Here is a 21,061-nt window from a genome sequence, read left to right as displayed (position 1 = left end):
AACTGATTTACGCAATCTTTCCTGTTTTGATGGACATAGTCAAGGGTAATTTTGTCATAGTGTTCATTAGGTCACGTGGATTCAATCGATCCGGTGAGGTTAAGTATCGGACGGTTGAGATTTATAGAAGGGTATTGGGCTGATCGTTATGGGCCAAGGCCGTCTTCGAGTTTATTTAATTGTTTAAAATTTTTATATTTTTAAACTTATTTAATTAATTAGTAAGTTTCATATTATAAATTTATTTATTCCTTGTAAATCTATTTCTAAGACTATTTTTATTTTAAACTTATTTAATTAGTTAATAAGCTTCATATTACAAACTTATTTATTCATTTTAAATCTATTTCCAAGACGATGATACCACACCTTCCAACTCATCAACACGCGACACATTCACGATTAGCTTCCGATTTGAATCGTGCACTCTGTCCTAGCGTAACACCGCAAGCCACCACATCTTGTGTCGAGAGTCGACAAGCGAGAATTGCAAGCAAATGGGTTGGCTTTGACTTGATTGTGTCTCATTTTCTTACATTGTATCTCTTTTCCCTTGAAAAAGAGGGGGAAAATAACGTTTTGAACAAATTGACTCTAGACTTCAAGCTGAACAACTGCTTTACCAATCCTACAATCTTCAAAAGTATAATGAAGAATTGAGGCATTGAGAAGTCTCACTGACTAGAGCTCTACTTCAAGCTCGATGTGAATACAGTCTCACCGCTTGTGACAGTGCGCCTGTTCTGAGAGTGAAGGTTCTCTAACTCCAAGCTCCTCTTCAGCTGTGAAACCACATTCGCCATGGTTGGCCTCTGATAGGGCAATACTGTCAGGCATGCTAGTGCAGTAGTAATGCATTTCCAGACAGAATTCGCACTGTACTCCCCGTGCATCCTTGCGTCGACAACATCCTCTATGCTTCCTTGGGAAAGCCTTTGTTGGATCCAATGCGAGATGTGTACATTATCTTCGCTGGTTATGATTGCAGGTTTCCCTGTGATCAGCTCCAAAATGACCACTCCAAAGCTGTACACGTCACTTTTTCTACTGAGTTGGCCGGTAATATGGTACCTGCGTGATTTAATAAGAAGGCGCGATATTAAGCAAAAAGAAAACAAACACCTATTATATTTTCTTAAATGCATCTGTTTGTCAGGAGAAAACAAGAGAATGAGAGGTCTAGTACTCTGGATCCAAGTATCCTTTTGTCCCTATTATTATGGTTGATACATGAGTGTTTGTCTCACTTAAAGTCTTTGATATTCCAAAATCAGCTATCTTTGCCTCAAACGTCTCACTCAGAAGTATATTGGCTGTCTTGACATCTCTGTGAATGATCGATGGTTTGCATGACTTGTGTAAATAATCCAGTCCTAAACATCACTAGAAGTTAAAACCTATGAAAAAGACGGCAATAAATTGATCCGACCAACAAACTTGGCGAGCAAGCAGATTTGCTGTGCTAGCCTAGAACTATACCTTGAGCAGATTCAAGTGCAATTTGGAGACGCTGCCGCCAACTTAAACTTGTCGCATTCTGTCTTCTTCCTGCAGTTCATTATGAAAGTGACTTTAAGTAAAATCACCTACAGTCTATATCTACCTTTAAGAAAAATCCAATTTTTAAGTAAAAGAAAGTGCTTAACTTTGAATTTGTTCGACAGGAAATAAAATAAGTAAACAATAATCCAGTATGGTTATTCACTTTATCACAACATTTTCATGTAAATGACAATTCATGAATTAGTAGTGACTGACCGGTAAGTTTCCTACAGTCTAATTGGTATGTGCTACCGTGAGCATATTCAAGAAAAACAAATAGTTTCAAACCTCTTAAATGATTTTCTACAGATCCTTGGGCCATATAGTCATACACAAGTCCCATATAGTCTCCATCCTTGCAGAACCCAAGCATAGAAACTAAGTTTTTGTGGTGAACCCTCATCAGAAACTGGGCCTAACAAAACAGTAGGAAAAAGACTGAAAACATGTCACGACATAATGTTGATGCAGAACAAACACAAAAGTGGTAGCATTCTCTGCTATCAAAAGTACAAGAAAAGTTGAGGGCACAAGAGAATTTCAAAGTTTGGGTAGATATATGAGAACAGCCATTTTTATTCTCATTGATGGTCTTGTGTTTTGAAACCTCTAATAGAGCTAATATGAGAAAAGCATAAGGTTCTGTTACCTCATAAAGAAATTCCTTAGGTTCCTGAGATGTTGAAGGAGATCTCATCTTCACTGCAACTTCAATACCATCTTCTAAACACCCATAGTAGACAGTCCCAAATCCTCCTTTACCAAGGACTCTCTTGAAATTATCTGTTATATTCTTCAACTCCAAATACGTGAATTGTCGATTCTCAAATTGCAGCGGGCTGTCTTGGTGCTTTTGTATTCGGTTGAAGATAGGTTGGTTTTGCTGGCTTACATGGCTAGCTCTTCCATATCCTTTCAAGTATGATATCATCAAACCACACAAGATGAATTGATTAGGAGGAATATTTTTTTTTTTTTTGATAAATTGTGCACCTTAAATTAAGGAAGAACTTGGCAATGCATTTGCATTTTCAAAAGTGCATTGACAAAGTAGTTTGTGGTAAAGTGCATTGTTAAAAGTAGTTAACTTTAAAAATAATCATATCTTTACATCTCATTGACAGGAAATATAATATTTTATGTATAACTATTATCTTAGAGCGTATATATTATAATGTTCTTAGTACAATTATATGTCAACAAATAATTACTAATGTCATATGTTAATAATTCATAACATATAAAGAATAATTTTAATAAAATGACATTTTAATTTACTAAAAACATATTTTAAAATGTTCACTTTTTTTGGTAAGCAAAAAATTAGAATTTTTATTTTATGTTAACAAAATATTGATTTAAACACTGAAATATTGTATTAGTTATCTAACTTTTATATTGATTTTTAGGAGTATTTGAAAATTGCTTAAGGAAAACAGCTTTAGAAAGAACTCCCCCACTCAGCCTTATAAAAATGTCTCTGGGAAGAAAATGCTTTGAGCAAAATCACTTCGGACATTAGTTTATTAAACACTTATATTTAACTTCCAAAGTGCTTTGGCCTCCAAAAGCTCTTGAGAAAAATCCCAAACTTAACCTAGTAATGACAGGATTGCGAGAATTTAATTTTAGAAATGCTTACCCTTGTTAGTTCTGTATCTCCAGACAAGGAATACCACCAAAACTACTAGCAGCAGAGGAAGTACACCAAGAATCACGATGACTGGTGCTGTTATTTTCTTCTTTGTTGATGCTGGTGTTAGCTGACATGAACTTTCATCGGTACAAAGATAAGGATTTCCTTCAAGTCTACATTCATTTATATTCTAATCAGTGAACTAAGAACACAATTCATTTAAGGCACAGAAAGGTAAAACTTGAGCTAAATTTGAAAAAAGAAGGTAGTATCAAACAAATCAATGCAGAATTCAGTTTCCTAGGAGATTTATATTGTTCCGGTATGAAAATCTCACCATGATGACTTGGCGGTAGGAATCCATCGCGGCATAAAGGATGATGAAGTTGAGACCTTCTCCTATATTTCTTCCTGCCCGTAGCGCCACAATTTCCTGGGGAGAGTAACAAATATCAAAGGGTTTGCCGGGAGTTACCCCAGCTAGACCAATTCGATGCCTAAGTTAGCATGGAAGTTTGATAGCAGCGGAAAGAAAGTCGAAAAATCCATCGCATAGTTAGAGAAATTCCCCCTTATGTAGGGAAGAAGAAGACCTCATTAAAGAATGTCGTTTGTAACCGCTGTATGTTGGGAGCTCGGGAGGTTGGTAGTCGGCAAGTTGAAGAGTCGGCAACTTGAGAGATCAGATCAGCTCGGAAGATCGGACCGGCTCGAAAGGTCGGATATTGCCACATAACCCCCATGTTGACCAAGTTCTAGAGGATGCCACTTCGACTCCCTGTTGATTGGGTCAAGGGCCCACCATGTGGACCCTTAGTTACCATCCGCATCACAAGCATCCCCTTCAAATCTAGTCAAAGGAGGGTGTAGGTTGACTGACTGGACAAGTATTCTGCTCAACTGCCAAAATGGTCCATGTGATATGGATGGTAAAGGTCCACGTGGTGGGCCCTTGACTCAGTCAACATGGAGTCTGGGTGGCATCCTCCAGGACTTGGTCAACATGGAAGTTATGTGGTAGTATTCAACCTTCTGAGTCGGTCTGACCTTCCAAGCAGGTATGATCTTCTGAGCCGGTCCGATCTCTCGAGTTGCCGACTCTTCGACTTCCTGACTTGCCGACTTGTCGACTATCAACCTCCAAACTTCCCGAGCTTTTGGCATACAGTGGTTACAAACGACATCCTTTAATGAGGTATTAGAGAGGCATTACTGAGTTCTTCTTCCTACATAAGGGGGGATTTCTCTAACTATGTGATGGATTCTTCGACCTTTTTTCTGCTGCTATCAAACCTCCATGCTAACTTAGGCATCGGAGTGGTCTTGTCGAGGCAACTCCTGGCGAACCATTCGATGTTCGTTACTCTCCGTAAAAAATCATGGTGCTACGGGAAGGGAAGAAATCTAGGAGAAGGCCTCGACGTCATCATTATTTATGTCGGGATGGATCTCCGCAGCGACGTCATCGTGGTGAGATTTTCAAATCGGAACAAATTGACACCGTATGTGGGAACATGAGCGAAAGACATTCAGTAACTACTCCGACGATTTTCCTAAACCTCTCAATTGAAACATCTTTTGTGGGAAAATGAGCAAAGACTTTTTGACATCTGAAGACGTTGGAAACAGAAAAAAGAGATCTCCGACAAAACATTTCATCTCAAGAAAAAAGATTAAAACAAGTCAAGACGTTGAAATCAAATTTACATAGAATTCACAGAGAAAAGCCAAAATTCTAAACCTTAAATTTCCTTTTGAGTACTTTATAATACTTAGATATTATTTAAATTGAGGCTTTACGGAAAAATGATAGCGGCATCAGGAGTCAAGCCGTTGCGATTACCACTATAGGCCACAACCACAAGTGTTGAAGATGGTAATAAAGTACAACTATAGCCATCCACTTCATCATTGTCTCCACCTCATGCGGTTGTTAGTATCAACCCTAAGAGTCAATTATGAGATGATTGACAAGAGACCTATTGTATCATATTTGATTAGTAAAAGACAATGTTTATGGTTATTATATTTACTTCAGATCTGTGCCAATTGAATAAGTATAATAATATACTAGGGTAGTAGGTTCTTGAATTGATAGCGGGAGGTTGTAGATATATATAAAATACTACTCTTAACCATTCATAGTCAAACATTAATATACAAGGACAATATTAATACATTGAGACTAACATATAGGTCAACTGATGACTTGATCTCACAAGTCATGGATATAAGATATCAAATTGACACATGGATACATATTAGAGAATATGTACTGACTTGACCCGCCATAAGAATATTTCATGGATCGTTATATCAGTGTTATAAACATTCTCATAGTGACTATTAGTATAAATAGTTCTTAGACCTGAAGTACGGTTCCCTATATAGGAGTTGTGTACTTTGGTATTGACAAACGCCACCTACAACAGGATGGATTATAAAGTCGATCACTGGTATGTAATAAGTTTTGCGGAGGGATGTGAGTGATAAAGATGAGATCTATTCCTTCCATATGATGGAAGTGATATATGTGAGCCCCTTGATTAAGTAGGGCTACTAAAATGTACGGTCATACTCAAATAAGTCAATATGAGATATTGAGCTCATTTGGTTAAGTGAGTCTACTTGGAGATCAAGAAACATAAAGATTCATTAGAGGATGACACAGTTCATGCCTCATGCATCAATCTAGATATCAAGGATAGAAGGATTGAGTTATACAAGATAATAGACACAGACAAGTTAGGTTGGATCTTGACATTTTCGTCACTTGGGTAATAATGATGCATTGCTAGATGTCGCTCATTGCTTGTGTATTTAAAATAGTTTTAGAAACATTGTCAACGTTACGAGAACCTATTGAGTCACACATAAGAGCATGTTGACTTAGAGATTGATTTATTTTAGTTTGACTAAAATTGTATAGGTTTGAGCCTTAATTCTGAAATTGGTTTCGGACCTTATTATGGCTCAACCTAATCAAGAGCCCACTAAGATAAACACTAATAGTCATCAAAGAAGATGAAGAGTCCTCGGAGAAGATGAAGAGTTCATCGGATACGATGAAGAGTTAGTGTTTTCTCTTCTCTTAATGCCACATTAAATAGCCATAAAGAGGCAAAAAGGTGAAGAGGTATGGTTGTCTCTTGGATTGCCACTATATACATCATCTCTAGCAAGATGAGGAAGAGTTTGTGTCTCTCCGTTCTTTTCTCTTCCATTTTTGTGTGTGAAGAGAGCTCTTCAATTCCGAAGTTCTTGGAGAAGAACCGAGGAACTTGCTCGTGTGGATACGGTAGAGGTGCGGACATTCTAATCGCGCTGAGATCTGTCGAAGCATCAATGTTGCCAAGATTGTTCCATTCACGCACCAAAGGTAACAATCTGAACAAAATGCGTACTCTGCATTCGCTTGGATCTTTAGAGGGATCCTTTTTCTGTTGCGTATATATGTTGTTTTTCGCAATAGATCCCAACAGCAGTCACGGTGATCAATTCTTCTGGGAGATCTGTGACAGGACGCTGATCTACCCCCTCTCTCCGTTGTCATAACCGTTGCCCCCTTTCTCAATGACTGTGGCGATTGTTGGAGGTGTTTCCTTCTCTGTGACTGTTGGGATGTTGCCGTAACGGTCATATCCTTCATGGTTGTTCAAGAATAGCCCAAGCCCCAACCACCACTGTAGGATTGGTCATGGTTAACGATCTCAAGTGACCAAGATCTACTGCCTCAACAAAGAGGAGAAGGCAAGGGGTCGGCGCCCTCTATTGCTCCCTTACGAAATTCCTCTAAGGTAAAAGGAACACCTGTGCAAATTGAAAGGTAGCGCTTTTCTTACAACCTTTCAATATCATTAAGGATGCCTTAGGTAACGGGAAGGAAGCTAGATGGCATGTGTGGGTTGTCGCCGTAACTTGTTCGGTCGTTCCATTCCTTTTGGCGTCACATCGAACCTCACATCATCAATGGTTTTTAATGCATCTGCATACACCAACGCCGTTGACATCGTCAAGGGTCATTCTCTTATGCTTCGTAATGTTTTTGACTCATATTTGTGATGTATTTACTTGCTCAAGATTTTTCTCATTATTAAATATTCTAGTATTTAAAGCTCTTCCTAACATTTCCAATTTGGAAGTATTGTTTGTTGGTGCTTCTGACATGTGTATGCAGGACCTTTATGTCAATCTTCATGATTACTTAGACATGGACATCCATCCTCCATATTTGGGCATGCTCTATTGGATTTGTATGTTTTCCAACCAATCAGACATTTGTACACTGTTTAAAGGAATTCTTCAAGAGTCTTGGTAGAAACACAAAAAATTTAGATGCAAAGGCGCTCCTGTTGCATCTACTAGGTTTTTTAGTAAAGGATCATTCTAATAGTTGCACCCCTTGATGAAAAGGACTAAAGCGTCTTGCTACAAGAAAGGAATCACAATATATGGGCTTCTTGACATTGCTTAATGTCTTGACACTATCTTCTAATCTCATACCCCTAAATGCCTTCAGTCTTGCAAAGGTTTCTTATCATTCTCCCTTCGACTCCACGGGTACTCGGGAGTCGTGAGATTAAGTCTATTATTATCTCTTGGATAGTGGTGGGGTCACCTTAAAATTTCACAGGTTCGAGTGCATTTAGTATTTTTATTATATTTTGAATATAAATTGTAGCTCATCCTCGCAGCTTTACTTGAAGGTACTTCATCGTGGTCGCCGACTATTGCTCTTGGTCTTGGACCAACGATCTCCATCACCTCAAAATATCCTTTTCAAGGCCTAAACTCCCCCAACTCAGACATAGTCGGGGTCGAGATCCAGACTGTGATATCAACCTCCCCTTCGTATAAGGGTCGAATGCATATCGTACCACCAATGTCCTTTTCAGGGCCCAAACTCCCCCGATTCGGACATAGTCGGGATTGAGATTTAGGCTGCGATATCAATCTCCCCTTCGTACATAGGTCGAACGCATATCATACCGCCAATGTCTTTTTTGGAGCCGAAACTTTCCCGACTTGAACATAGTCGAGTCGAGATCCAGACTGCGATATCAACCTCCCCTTCGTACAAGGGTCAAGTGCATATCGTATTGCCAAAGTCTTTTTCAGGGTCCAAACTCCCCTGACTCGAAAATAGTCGGGTCAAGATTCAGGCTGTGATATCAACCTTCCCTTCGTACAAGGGTCGAGCGTATATCATATCTCCAATGTCCTTTTTAGGGCTCAACTTCTCTCGACTCGGACATAGTCGAGATCGAGCTCTTATTATGTCGATAAGCCTCTTCTAGAGCATGATGTCGCTAAGCCTCTCCCCAACTCTGCAAACATTCGGGAGTCGTGGATCGGGGTCGAGATTCATGCTATGATATCAACCTCCCCTTCGTATAAAGGTCGAGCATATATCATATCTCCAATGTCCTTTTCAGGGTTCAACCTCTCCCGACTTGAACATAGTCGGGATCGAGCTCTTATCATGTAGGCAAGCCTCCCCTAAAGCATGATGTCAGTAATCCTCTCCCCAACTCCACGAACATTCGGGAGTCATGGATCGAACATGATGCTTAGCCGGATTTCTCTTCCTACTCGTATAGAGTCGCGGATCGATTTATTCTCTCTCGACTCGGAGTCGCGAATCGAATTATTCTCTCTGTGACTCTATCGGTACTCGGGAGTCATGAGATCGAGTTTATTATTCTCTCTCGACTTGGCCATAGTCGCGGATTGAGCTATTTTCTCTTCGACTCCACCTGTACTCGAGAGTCATGAGATCAAGCTTATTATTCTCTCCCAACTTGGACATAGTCATGAATCAAGCTATTCTTTCTTCGACTCCACCGGTACTCATGAGTTGTGAGATCGAGTTTATTATTCTCTCGTGACTCGAATATAATCGTGGATCGAACTATTCTCTCTCCGACTCCACCGGTACTCGGGAGTTGTGAGATAGAGCCTATTATTCTCTCATAACTCGGACATAGTCATGGATATCGAGTTATTCTCTCTCCGACTCCGTAGTTACTTGGGAGTCGTGAGATCGAGTTTATTATTCTCTCCTGACTCGGACATAGTCGTGGATCGAGATATTCTCTCTCCATCTCCAACGGTACTCGGGAGTAACTTATTATACTCTCCCGACACATAGTCGTGAATTGAGCATTTCCTTTGTTCGGGGTGGAACGCCACTTATTCCCCGACTAGGACTCAGTCATGGATTGGTCTCTCTCCTAAACCTCGATAAACTTGGATTAATTATCATCACATTAGCTCTACCTTTAGGTACTCGGCCACATGGACCATTTTGGCAGTTGAGCAAAATACTTGTCCAATCAGTCGGCCTACACCCTCATTCAAGTAGACTTGAAGGGGATGCTTATGATGCGGATGATAAGTAAAGGTCCACGTGGAAGGCCCTTGACCCGATCAACAGGGAGTCAGGGTGGCATCCTCCAGGACTTGGTCAACATGGGGTTATGTGGCAATATCCAACCTTCTGAGCTAGCTCCCTGAGCCGGTTCGATCTTCCAAGCTGGTCCGATCTCTTGAGTTGCCGACTCTTCAACTTCTCGACTTGCTGCCTACCGACCCTTGGACCTCCCGAACTCCCAGTATACAATGTTATAAACAACATCCTTTAATGAGGTATTAAAGGGGCATTAATGAGGTCTTCTTCCTTATCCGATGGATTCTTCGACCTTCTTTCTGTTGCTATCAAACCTCTATACTAACTTAGACATCGGAGTGGTCTTGCCGGAGTAACTCTTGGTGAACTCTTTGATGTTTGTTACTCTCTGCAAGAATGGCGCTATAGGAAGGGAAGAAATCTAGGAGAAGGTCTCGACATCATCGCTCTTTATGCCAGGATGGATTTCTGCCACCGCATTATCATGGTGAGATTTTTAGACTGGAATATATACCATTATGGCTTTGTAGAATTCTTACAGTAAGCATATACTTGCAATAAACATTATTTCAAGTTTAAATCTCTAATTTGTCAAAAGCAGAAATGCTTAAAATATATTAATTGCATTCTTCTTAATGTAATAATGTTCATCCTTGCTCTGTTTGATGGGACGATGAATAATGCTAACGTTTGTCATTATGATAATAAAAAATTTTAACAAAGAAAGATATGATGTTATATAGATAAGCAAACCTCAAAGTGAGCAATCCATTTTGTGCTTCTGTCAGAAGAGCAGAAGGAATGGATCCAGTTAAATTGTTATTAGTCAAATCACTACAAAAAAAAGACAGAGGATGACAAAAAAAATTTATGCATTCACAAATTTAATGATAAAAGAAATATTAAGGAAAGTGCTCACAGGATTTTGAGGGAAGATAAGCGTGCTAGAAAACCGGGTATTGTCCCTGTTATATTGTTGTATGACAAATCCCTGAAAAATGTTTTGAAAAAATTCTTTATCCAAGGTAGAAGAAAATGCCTATACATAATAAACCCTAGTCCCCTGCCTGGATGGCTGAAGTGCAAAAGAATTAAAATCCAAAGCACTAATATTGCAGCTACAAATTGTGAGGGGACATGAAATATGTTGACCTTCACCGCATGAGTTTTTGTTCTAGTTGCCTTGATGTGATTTATAATTCTAATGACATAGTTTATTTGTAACCATGAACACTACATAAGTTTGAAATTCATGAATGACAAATTTTCACTACTCCTTTCTTCACATGTAACATACTGCAGATTCATACACATATATTGCTTGCAAATGCACAAACATATGGCATTTGGGTGATAAGAATGGTATCTAGATAAGAAAATAGGATTGATGGCACAGTTTGCTAGCTGTTTGACTATAAAAGAGAGAAGAGAATTTAATAAAAATGGAATCAAAAGCACTTACAAGTACTGGATTGCAGCAAGGGTAGCAAATGCAGTACTTATTGTACCATTCAATCCACTCGAGGACAAATTTCTGCAGAATATTTAACATAGCCAGAACACTTATACTGTTACCTATTGCAATTGATGAAAAAAATGTTAGTTTACTTTAATTGAATTCAATTAAAGAAAATATACATTCTTGTGATCCTTGGAGGCTCAGAGAGGCTAAAGGTACAGTTTATTCCATCCCAAGCAAAGTCTTTTGGAGAACAAGGATCTCCCCTCCAATTTCTCTTGACCTGATATGATTCTTTTATTCCACTTATGGCATCAACTGGAGAAAACAAATTAAAAGAAAAATAAAATTTGGCACTCTTACAGCAGAGAGAGAGAGAGAGAGAGAGAGACTTATTCTGGCATGCAACAACAACAACTACAAAAAAGTTAAGTCCCAAATTTTCTAGGTGTATGAGCTGTTCTAGCACACCTGTGTCTATACACATTTAACTAAAACAGTATGAACGTAATGACAAAAGTTGTCAAATATGAAAATAGAGCACAACTTAGCTTAACCAGCATTATAAACTTAAAACACTTATGGATGTTAACAGTTCATGGCTTATCCGATTCTCACTGCATTAAGTTAGATTTTTATCTAATCAATCTTACAATTCATATTTCCTTCAAACAGAATACAACTCGAGTGTAAATGCACCACAACATTACTTAAAATCGGTCAAGGAGTGTCAATTAGCTATGTCATCAGATTAAAAAGATAGTGAGGCACCACAAGTCACAACTAGTTCTAAGAGAAATAAGTGCAATTTCCAGAATTCGAAGAGACCCTCACGATTAAACAATTTCAACTCTGTCAGGAGCAATATATCGAACAATCTGAGGGTATCGCAATCAAAGAACATAACTTTATGCTCCAAAACAATGTTAGTGATTACAATTGAATTATCGAAGCCACGAGAAAAAAAAAGGGAAAGCGTACCATCTCCACCATCTGTTGCCTCATTCGAGCTGTCCATTGCGGCCATGATTTCCATTGCATTGAGGATGGGCGGAAGGGTGGAATTGCTCAGCGCTTGGAGCGTTATGTTATACTGCCAATATCCTGTCTGCGAAACAATGCCGTAGACAGAGTCACTCAAGAGATATTCCGGGACGAAAGGCTTTTGGAACCAGCGAGCACCGTTGAAGTAAATGTAGAACCGCCTCGACATGTTGCCGGTGAGGGTCAGGAACTCGGAGAAGTACAAGACGGCCACCACGATCTCGCTGAGATCGCCGGGATCCAACTCCAAGGTGAAATTCAGTGTGAGAGAGTTCTCCGGGGTCACCGCCGTCTGCATCACGGCGGTCGGCGGCTCGAAACCGTCAACGGAGAGGTTATTGACGGTGCTATCGGTTGATATCTCGGTCCATTGGGGGGAGCTGTAGGTTTCCCATATGCGGTCATATTTGTCATCGGGATACCTAACGGCGGCAACGGCGAGGGCGACGGTAAATAGGCGAAGCTCATTAATTTCGATATTGGTAACAAAATTGCAGTTAATTTACCTGATGGCCCCGCTGGTGGGTCCCATGTTAAGCCTATTGTGGACCACCGCGCTGAGGGTCGCGTTTAGCCCCGGGTAGACGCCATCCTTAAGCGGCCTCACGTCCATCCCCGACACGAACGGCGTCCCCTTCCCCGTGTTCAGCAGGCACACCGAGAACGACTCCCCCAGCGCCACCGCCAAAGCCTCCGTCCGGATCGTCGCCGCAGGATCCGTCACGTTGATCGTCTTCCACAGATTCACCCCCAGGTAGAGATCGAACACGATCGACCGGCTGTTCCGCCCGTCGTAGTTCCCGTACATGAACGTCGCCCGCAGCAAGTATTTCGATCCCATCGCGACCCCGGTGATGTCGTAGCAGTTGCGGTTGTTGTTGGGGAAGCTTCTCACGTTGAGGAATCTTCTCTCTTGCAGCTCCATGGCGCTGGTGGCGTACGCCGCCGAGACGTTCGCGTTTATGCCGGTGTCAATATAGGGGCTGTCGGAGACGTAGTTGAGGTTGGTGATCGGGTCGTCGTAACTAGATCCATCTTCGATCCCGCAGTCGATGCTTATAAACCCTAAAAAAGGTTTTTTGTACTTCCCCTTCTTCAAGTTCATATTTTTGAGAGTCGATGCGATGTCGATACATTTGGTACTTACCTTCCGATGACTGGCAGTGAACACGAGCGACGGCAATGGCGGCGAAGCTGAGGAGGAGTGAGCACCATTCCGCAGTCATTTTTGACGGCAGCGTCGCCACGGACGTGGTCGCCCTCTTCTTCTCCTTCAAGGTGATGATGCTCGACTTCATTACTTGAAAAGAAACTTTGTGAATGCCAAAACTCTTATGTGGACTAGAAGGCAATTTTTTTAATCCATGCGCGACAGCATACTGGAGTCGTTGACCTTGACTTGCTAACGGGCAAGTTGACCAAACAAAGGACGAGAATCTTTTAGGTAGTTGTGATCATCCACTAATGACTTTGTGATGCCTGCGCTAGGATTGAAGAAATCACAAGTTGTAGCTGAAAATGCATAAGAAATGTTTCTGCTTTCACTTTGATGCTACACAGTAAACGGACCCTAAGTTCTGCCCACACAGTTGCAATCTGATGGTGGTTTCACATCTGGATCAGCCTCATGAACCACTGCAATTTTAAGCTTTCCCGCTGTTGTCAAGGGAGAAAGCAAAGCCCAATTTCATTGTCATGTTGCTAATTTCATTCAAAGAAAAAGAGCGTCGATGAACCACCTGTGTCTGAAATGCTTGTGCATTCAAAATCATACTCGCCTTGTCTTCTTCATCTTTGAGAAGTCTCTTGCAGGACTTCAATGGCGTTATTAGTAATTGGTTTTTGATATAGTACCTGAGTAAATAGTACATACCTGACCCATTTAGGTTCAACAAGATGTTTTTCTGTTCAAATCTTCCTGTCCAACTATGCATGAATGAGTACCCAGTGGCCTTGTCAGTCGATTTGTTAAATATTGGTAGCAAATTGGCATTCACGAATTCCTTGTGGAAAAGGTACATTTTCTGCTTAGTTTTAATTAAAATACCAAGAGAATTCCTCTCGATTCCTCCTTTAAAGTTTGGAAAAAATAAATCAAGCGAGGGGGAGACTGCACAAGTTGTCCTGACTTTAGGATATCTTGGCTTATAAAATGTGAACCGCCAGGCTGTTACAAGTAGGAAAGGCCTTATACAGGAGGAACAAAAGAGTACCTCCTTTGAACCATTCATCTTTAGTGTTTGAGAGACCTATAGAGCACATAGAAGGCTTGCTAAATAGAAAGATACAGATGTTCTCAAAAGGCCAAAGGCAAGACTCCAATTCAAATATCTTCATGGCAAACCTTCCAACTCTAGAAATTGTAAAACCTCAGAACGAAATGTTACATTTGTCAAATTGAACAAATCAATGTTTAAGAAACTCACAAGTTCCTGTACTCAGTTTTCTTAGATGAAATGGGACTAGATGAAGTTTAACAACACTATCTTTCCTATGAAATACCTCAGTTTTCTTTGCATGCAGGAAGGTTGAAGAATTATTGATCATCCGTAGGAAATCCTATGAAGTACCTCTTTCTAACCATCTAAATCTAATTACTGTCAGATTGATCTTGGTGTTAATGGCCGCTTCATTATCTACAGAAATTTGTGTTAAATTTATCTATGGAAAATAGAAATGTTGACAATTGCTCTCAGTAAGCAAACTATTTCGAACCACAGAAAAAAAGAAAGCTGTTGTAAAGAAGGGTATATGCAAGAAGGTGATATGCACAATGTCTCATGCATAAGGCCTCTATAGTAGGGGGCATTATAACACTACATTGTGGCACAAAGGTGTGAGTTCATTCAATTGGAAGTCCCTGTGGTACCCTCAAGTAAAGATGACTTTGCTATCCTGCTTTAATTGGATAAGATTTGAGGAAAAAGGAGAGGAAATAGTATTAAATTTATCTCTTATTGCCTGAACATTACTTTTTAGATGAGCTCATAACTATGCTACTCCTTGATGCCTCATATAACATGACTCCCTTATACCATAGTGGGACAGTGAGGTTTACTGACACTAAAACATCCTCATGACCATTGCTCATACAATCAATGTGATAAGAGTTGTCACACTCACGTGAGGTGGCATTTCACATCACGAAGATGCTTGGGATCAGGTGGTGCAGGCATGTTTGGTATTAAGTAAAGGCAGGTAGGTTTTTACAGCATATGATCTCTTCTTCTAAGCACTTAAGATTCTTCAGTTTCTGCTAATTTACTGTTCATGTGATAACTTCAGTCTCCTTTTAGAACATTTTGCTTTTTTATTTATTTTAAGAAGCAATGAGTAGAGTAAATCTTGTACCTTTGCTTTCCAGAATACATTATGCAATAGCACAAAATGAACTTTGGGTAGATTGATACCACAAAGTTATATTGAATAATACCTTCTACATAATTGTGCTATATCTACTTGAATCTGTTAAGAGTATGAAAGCAGCTCTAATCCATACTATTATTACTAAATCCAAACATAAAATCAGAATCACGTTTCTCTATTTAGTCACTTCTACCACTGAACTGTCTGATGAGTTTGCTGTTTAGTGGAATAAATCAGTAACTGATTGCTTTTACCTTAGCTTGTTCGAGTTTGTTTTCCCCATGCTGCTAATTCACTTGGTGAGTAAGAAGACGTAGTTGGTCAAATACACATGAACTCCTTTGACTTAGCCCTGAATCTAGGTCTAGTCTCTGATATAAGTAGGTCAGCAATTATATAATCCATCTTCTATGAAATCACATGGCTTAGCATTTGGGTTTCTATATCAGTAGGTCAGAAGGCAGGCTTGTGCAAAGTCTAGCCTCTGACCTTGCACAATATATTAGTTTATGCATTTTGGATTTTTGTGTTTGGCGTATCTTATGCCCATTCATGACAATTGTTAACACTGCAAACGTTCATGCTCACAGATTGTAGAATGCATTCACTACAAGCTCAAGTGTTAAAGTACAAACTTTATAAAAAGCTCAACAGATTATAGGGTAAGTTTTTATCTGAACACATGATAACTCTATTAAATCTCCAATCTTTCTCTTCCCCATAGTTTCTACCTAAAGCTTTGCAACTGTATTTTTCTTCAACTTGAATAGTGGATGAAATCATAGCATGCCAATTGAGTTTCTGATGAAATAAGCTAAAGAAAAATACAGTTGCATACAGATTGAAAATCAGACAAGGAGAATCTACACATTCCTTCGCTCTCTTACAGAAATTAGAGATTCTCTATGGCCTGAATTAACCATTCTTACAATTCCTAAGAGAACCTCTCCTACAACGCTCACATTGTTCTAGTTTCAATCTACTACTACAATCACCACATGCTATCCAAGTAGTAATCCCTTGCCACTTCCCTCACTGCCGTAGCAGTCCTCACATCTCTCCCTTGCATTCTATGTTTCAAACTGCCTGACTCACTAGTATTGTACTCCACCTCCTTCACAACAACTTTCTTCCTCGGGCTGCCCTTCTCCGCCCGCTGCTTCGGCACACTCTGAGTTCTTACTTTGGCAGCAAAAGACGACGTTTTCGCCATGTAGCCCGGGCAGCTCGAACGGCTCGGAGTTGTTGGCCGGTGACTATGACTGTTCTGAGAGAAGGGTGATTTGTCAGGGTGCCGATAGCAGACGATAGGTGGAACCTTGTGTGGAAGTGGAGAGGAAACTGGAATCATAGGCTCCTCAAATACATTGTAGTTGGGAGTTGCTCTCCTGAATGATTTGGACTTGAGCTGGTATGTATCCATCTCCACAATCTTTGGGCTCATATCGAAACCAGATCTCTGTTCTGTTCCTGTCTGCTTACACCTTGTGTTAATTCTTTCCTGCTAAAAAACATAATGAGAATGAGATGAATCCACAATTGTGTATATGAATTCAATTAACAGCACTCTTACAAAGGATTTTCTGTGGCAGAATTCTGTGGTGAGTCTTGGACTCCTTTGGGGAAGTGTAAGAGGAGCTTGTTGAGGCCATGCATGAGACTGAGCTCTCATGAGAGCTTGCAGTCTGCGGAGGGCGACGGCTGCTTGCTTCCTCACGAGGTAGCCTCGAACGAGCGCCTGCAACTTCACCAGGGCTTTGAGTGCCCGGAGAGCTTTCTTTGCCTGCGTCACATCATTAGCCATTAATTTAAGCAGAGGAAATTGGATGGAGGCTACAGTGTCGTTGTTTAGTTTGGTCTCACCAAGTGGCGCCTGAAGGCGGTCTGGATCTTGACGGCGGCCCACCACGCGTAGCTCCCCTGCAGCACCGCCCTCGTCTCCTTCCCCAGGCTCTGCAGCCGCCACATTGCCGCCTGCGCAGCAGACACAGCCGCATTGGCCGCGGCCGCAGTGGCGACGGCCACCGCGATTGCGTGCTTCCCGTCTTCCTCGTTCTCGTCGTAGAAGGACCTCAGCCACGCCACGTCCGTCGCCGACAGGGGACTCTGGTGCCCCATGCTCTCGTCTTGGCGCAGCTTGGAGTTGGCGATGCCGAAGCTCCACCTATTCCTCTCCTTGGCTTCGTAGCCGCTGATGCTGGCATTGTCTTTTCCTGCCGCCTTCGCTTCCTTCTTCCCCCAAAGAACACTCCTCAGCCACCTCGTCGCTCGGCCCATGGCGCCGGAGCTCCAGCTTAATTATCAAAAGCTACAAAACAAACCACAACACCTGATCTGAAGGCCTACTACAATTATAAGAGAGGGTCAGAAAAAAATCAAGAAAATAATGGAAGAAAGAGGTAAATATTTGATTGCTCCACTTCGACAGCAGAAAGAGGCACTCCTCTTACAGTGATCGTCTCGTGTCTCCCAATATTCGCCACCAACTCAGATTTATCGTCACAAACGACAGAGCGGGGAGGTTTTTTGCCGCAGTGAAAGGAGGAAAAATACAAGCAAAATTAATTCCCTCGTCTGCCTCTGCCACCTGTAGGTTGCTCCTTCCTCGCGGCGGAAGCCTTCATCTTTGACTCGACGCTCTACAGAGCACAGCGCCCGAACAGTGCAAGTGTGAAGAAATCCCTCAAAGAACGAAAAAGTTCGGATCTTTCCGCAGGCAATGCCAGAGATAAGCGACAGGTAGTAATGAAACCGAGCTCAATGCTTACAGCAATGTCGGATGTGGCAGAGTGCAGTCCGAGTGCGACCACCCCTCCTCAGCTCCTCTTCCTCGCTGCTCGATTCTTTGGCACACCGGGGAGGAGGCGGAGGAGGAGAGCCGAGAGCGAGACGGAAGAGGAAAGACGGCGGCTTTGATCTCCAGGCACGGCATATAAAATGGCTAGGAACGGCGACATGTGATGACGACGCCGCGGTGGGGGCCGGCGCGGGCTTCTCTGCCATTGGCTGATTCCGGATCTAAGGCGGCGGCTCGAATCTTGGAGATGTGGTTTTAGATTGTGGTAATAATTGGATAAATCGGAGTGGATTAACCTAATAATGGAACCGTTTATTCGATCGAGGCAGCGGAGGAAGCGCGGTGGGTGGAAGGGAGGGCTTTCCGAGGCGGGCATGACGTCATCTGGCGTGGGCTGCCGTGGCCTTAAATTGCGTGCGCGAGCATCTCGCGCTACCTAATTATCTCGTCGCACGCCAAACGCCGAGGGCATTTAGTGGCGCATGCAGCGATGGCAGCTTGAAATTAGGCCCGGGCACGTGCGAGCTGTGAGTTTTTTCTACTCACCTGCCACCTCCACGTGTTACCATTCATTGACCCAGAGTCTTTTTTCCTTTTTTAAAAAATTAAATCAGGTCATCAATTACTCTGATTAAAAAAAAAAAAATAGTCAAAGGACATTTTTAACCATTCTTGTCAAAATTATTAGTAATTGATACCCGCCTACAATTATAGAATTCGCGCATCTAATTTTTAAATTTCTATATATTTATTGTTTATTTTATCTCTCCCATATTATTACATTCAAAGACTAAAGACTGTGGTGTTATTTCAAAAAATAGAAACATATTAAGTTAACTGCATCTCTTCAGAATTTAGTAACATGTTAAGTTGTTTGAATGGATTGCTATCGTTATTATGGTTAATCTTAGACAATCTTCATGCAAATTGTATGCAGAGAACAATAGTTAAACTCAATAGCAATCAGTGAAACACATAACAACGTTTGTTTTAATGTCCAATATCAGTCTTATAAGTTCACTAAATACTTTTCTGACTGAGCATTATGCAGGATGATCTGTTTGGAATGCACACTCCTCACTGAAGCTCACTTCCAACCTACCCTGATCCACATCTGACTGAGCTGAGTTCATCATCAACCTCCTCTCCCTTTCAAATAACCACTGATGCATGCCACTGAGTGCAGCAGCAGCAGCAGCAGCTACAGCTGGTTCATTGAGGAGTTCAACTATTAAGCAGAGTTTGATCTGTTCTCTATGGTGCAGGTAAATAAAATCCACCTCACCATTCTTCCTCTTGCTCGCCTGATTAACAAAGCTGCAAGCATTACTGAATGCAGCTTATGGTCTCAGTAACTACACAGAAACACAATGTGTATGTGGAGACAATTTGTCTGAACTGAGAGTTATTGGCCGTATTAAAAGCCAAACAGGTAGCTGATGTCCATACATGAATGATTCACTGAACTGAAAGCGGCAGCTCAATGCACTGAATTCATCGAACATATGCAGGTAAAGGCAGTTTCAGCTACTTTTTAGGAAGATGTTTGAATGTTTCAGAGAAGAACTAGTGTTACTGCAATTTGATATTTGTGTAGATCATTTGATGAATTATATTCGATAGGACTTTTCATATCATAGGACATTAATTCCATGTCTCTCTTGTCACTTTGTTGTGTATTAACATTGAACTGACTTCATCATTAAAAGTTGTAATGGTCTTTGTGCAGTGTTGGGTCATGTTGAAAGGAGATTTGCCTAGCTCTTTCCTTCCGTGTCCTTAGGCTTCGCGGCTTTCCTTTTCGATGATTGTAGCCGTGGTGGCTTCGGTGCAGTGGTTCTTAGGTACCAAGCTGGGCACTGATTTAGTTGTGGATGTGGTGAAAACTTCTTCCATGCACATTGATAGTTAAACAAAAGGGTTAAATTGACTTGGAAAATATCCATGGAAAATAATCAAAGGCATCAACAAATCATGACTTTCTTCAACATAGATGGTCATGATTATTGATCCCGTCCGGAAGCTGAGTCGGATGAAGACGGGCCTTGTTGTGCTAAAAGTTGACGGAGAGTCGTTGAGATGCTGAATCAGCGAGGTACCTCATGGACAGGTTTGCACGGGTGGTTTTGCGGAGAGAAAGGCTCAGGATGATGACGCTATTGATCTGCACACACTCAGACGAGTCCACCGGTCGTTAGAGATCAGAAACCAGGAAAAAGGTTCCCGGGTCAGGCCCTCCGACGCTCAAGTCAGGTACTTTTTCCCCAGAAATCACAGAGAAAGCACGAAAAGTAAAAGACTGGTAAGAAATCACGAGTGAGCGTACCTGCGTAAGGGACAAAACATCCCTTTTTATACTGCAACTGAAGCTTCTGGAACCTGGCGAATGTCAGGAAATGTCGGATGTCAGGCTCTGTCTAGCGGTGGTCGACACGTGGCTTTCTCTCATAGGCTAGCGGAGGAACCAAGAGGAGTATGAGCCCCCCACTGTTAGAATATTCCCTGACATGCGATGATTGTTCTTTGACAGATGGTTACGATTCCTTGCAGGCCTATTTGTCATGTAGTGTCTGGCCTCCTGACCCACCTTTGTCTGCGTCATTCGAAGCATGTACATCCCGATGACCTGTTGATTCCCGACCCGCCTCTGTTTATTGCTATCCAAGACATGTATGTTCCGACCTACACGTTGGGTCCAATTCTCGATCCGCATCTACTTATTGCTATCTAAGGCATGTATGTTCCGACCTGCACGTTGGGTCTAATTCCCGACCCGCATATTGTTATTCATGGTATGAACATCCTGAC

General features: G+C 41.4%; 2 protein-coding genes and 1 long non-coding RNA gene across 8 annotated transcripts; 1 reads left to right on the top strand and 2 right to left on the bottom strand.

Annotated features, from left to right (window-relative positions):
- Nucleotides 1-490: 490 nt before the first annotated feature.
- On the bottom strand, nt 491-13,514 carry LOC122002585 (probable LRR receptor-like serine/threonine-protein kinase At1g05700). Of its 2 annotated transcripts, XM_042557804.1 has the most exons (13): nt 13,238-13,514; nt 12,597-13,155; nt 12,028-12,512; nt 11,226-11,364; nt 11,050-11,121; nt 10,507-10,578; nt 10,341-10,421; nt 3,185-3,351; nt 2,192-2,454; nt 1,831-1,957; nt 1,480-1,548; nt 1,187-1,373; nt 491-1,071 (listed from the first exon to the last, which is right to left on the bottom strand). In XM_042557804.1, the coding sequence occupies exons 1-13, from the start codon at nt 13,386-13,388 to the stop codon at nt 690-692; spliced, it is 2,754 nt and encodes a 917-aa protein (XP_042413738.1). In that variant the 5' UTR covers nt 13,389-13,514; the 3' UTR covers nt 491-689. The 2 variants fall into 2 exon arrangements, with proteins under 2 accessions (XP_042413738.1, XP_042413739.1); XM_042557805.1 differs by lacking the exon at nt 10,341-10,421.
- On the top strand, nt 12,704-20,237 carry LOC122002587. 4 transcript variants are annotated; one of them, XR_006117681.1, is made up of 7 exons: nt 12,704-12,844; nt 13,010-13,164; nt 13,255-13,368; nt 17,049-18,780; nt 19,305-19,518; nt 19,593-19,764; nt 19,983-20,237. It is a non-coding gene; the product is annotated as an uncharacterized LOC122002587 (long non-coding RNA). The 4 variants fall into 4 exon arrangements; XR_006117680.1 differs by lacking the exon at nt 19,983-20,237 and adding an exon at nt 16,047-16,118 and having other exon boundaries at nt 19,593-19,890; XR_006117679.1 differs by lacking the exon at nt 19,983-20,237 and having other exon boundaries at nt 19,593-19,890.
- Nucleotides 16,222-17,733, bottom strand: LOC122002586 (protein IQ-domain 26-like). 2 transcript variants are annotated; one of them, XM_042557806.1, is made up of 3 exons: nt 17,320-17,733; nt 17,030-17,239; nt 16,222-16,960 (listed from the first exon to the last, which is right to left on the bottom strand). In XM_042557806.1, the coding sequence occupies exons 1-3, from the start codon at nt 17,731-17,733 to the stop codon at nt 16,448-16,450; spliced, it is 1,137 nt and encodes a 378-aa protein (XP_042413740.1). In that variant the 3' UTR covers nt 16,222-16,447. The 2 variants fall into 2 exon arrangements, with proteins under 2 accessions (XP_042413740.1, XP_042413741.1); XM_042557807.1 differs by having other exon boundaries at nt 16,222-16,957.
- Nucleotides 20,238-21,061: the final 824 nt, after the last annotated feature.

This window comes from Zingiber officinale, chromosome 7A, assembly GCF_018446385.1.
Source record: "Zingiber officinale cultivar Zhangliang chromosome 7A, Zo_v1.1, whole genome shotgun sequence".
In the NCBI taxonomy this organism is placed as follows: Eukaryota; Viridiplantae; Streptophyta; class Magnoliopsida; order Zingiberales; family Zingiberaceae; genus Zingiber; species Zingiber officinale.
This window is presented reverse-complemented; position numbering and strand designations above follow the sequence as displayed.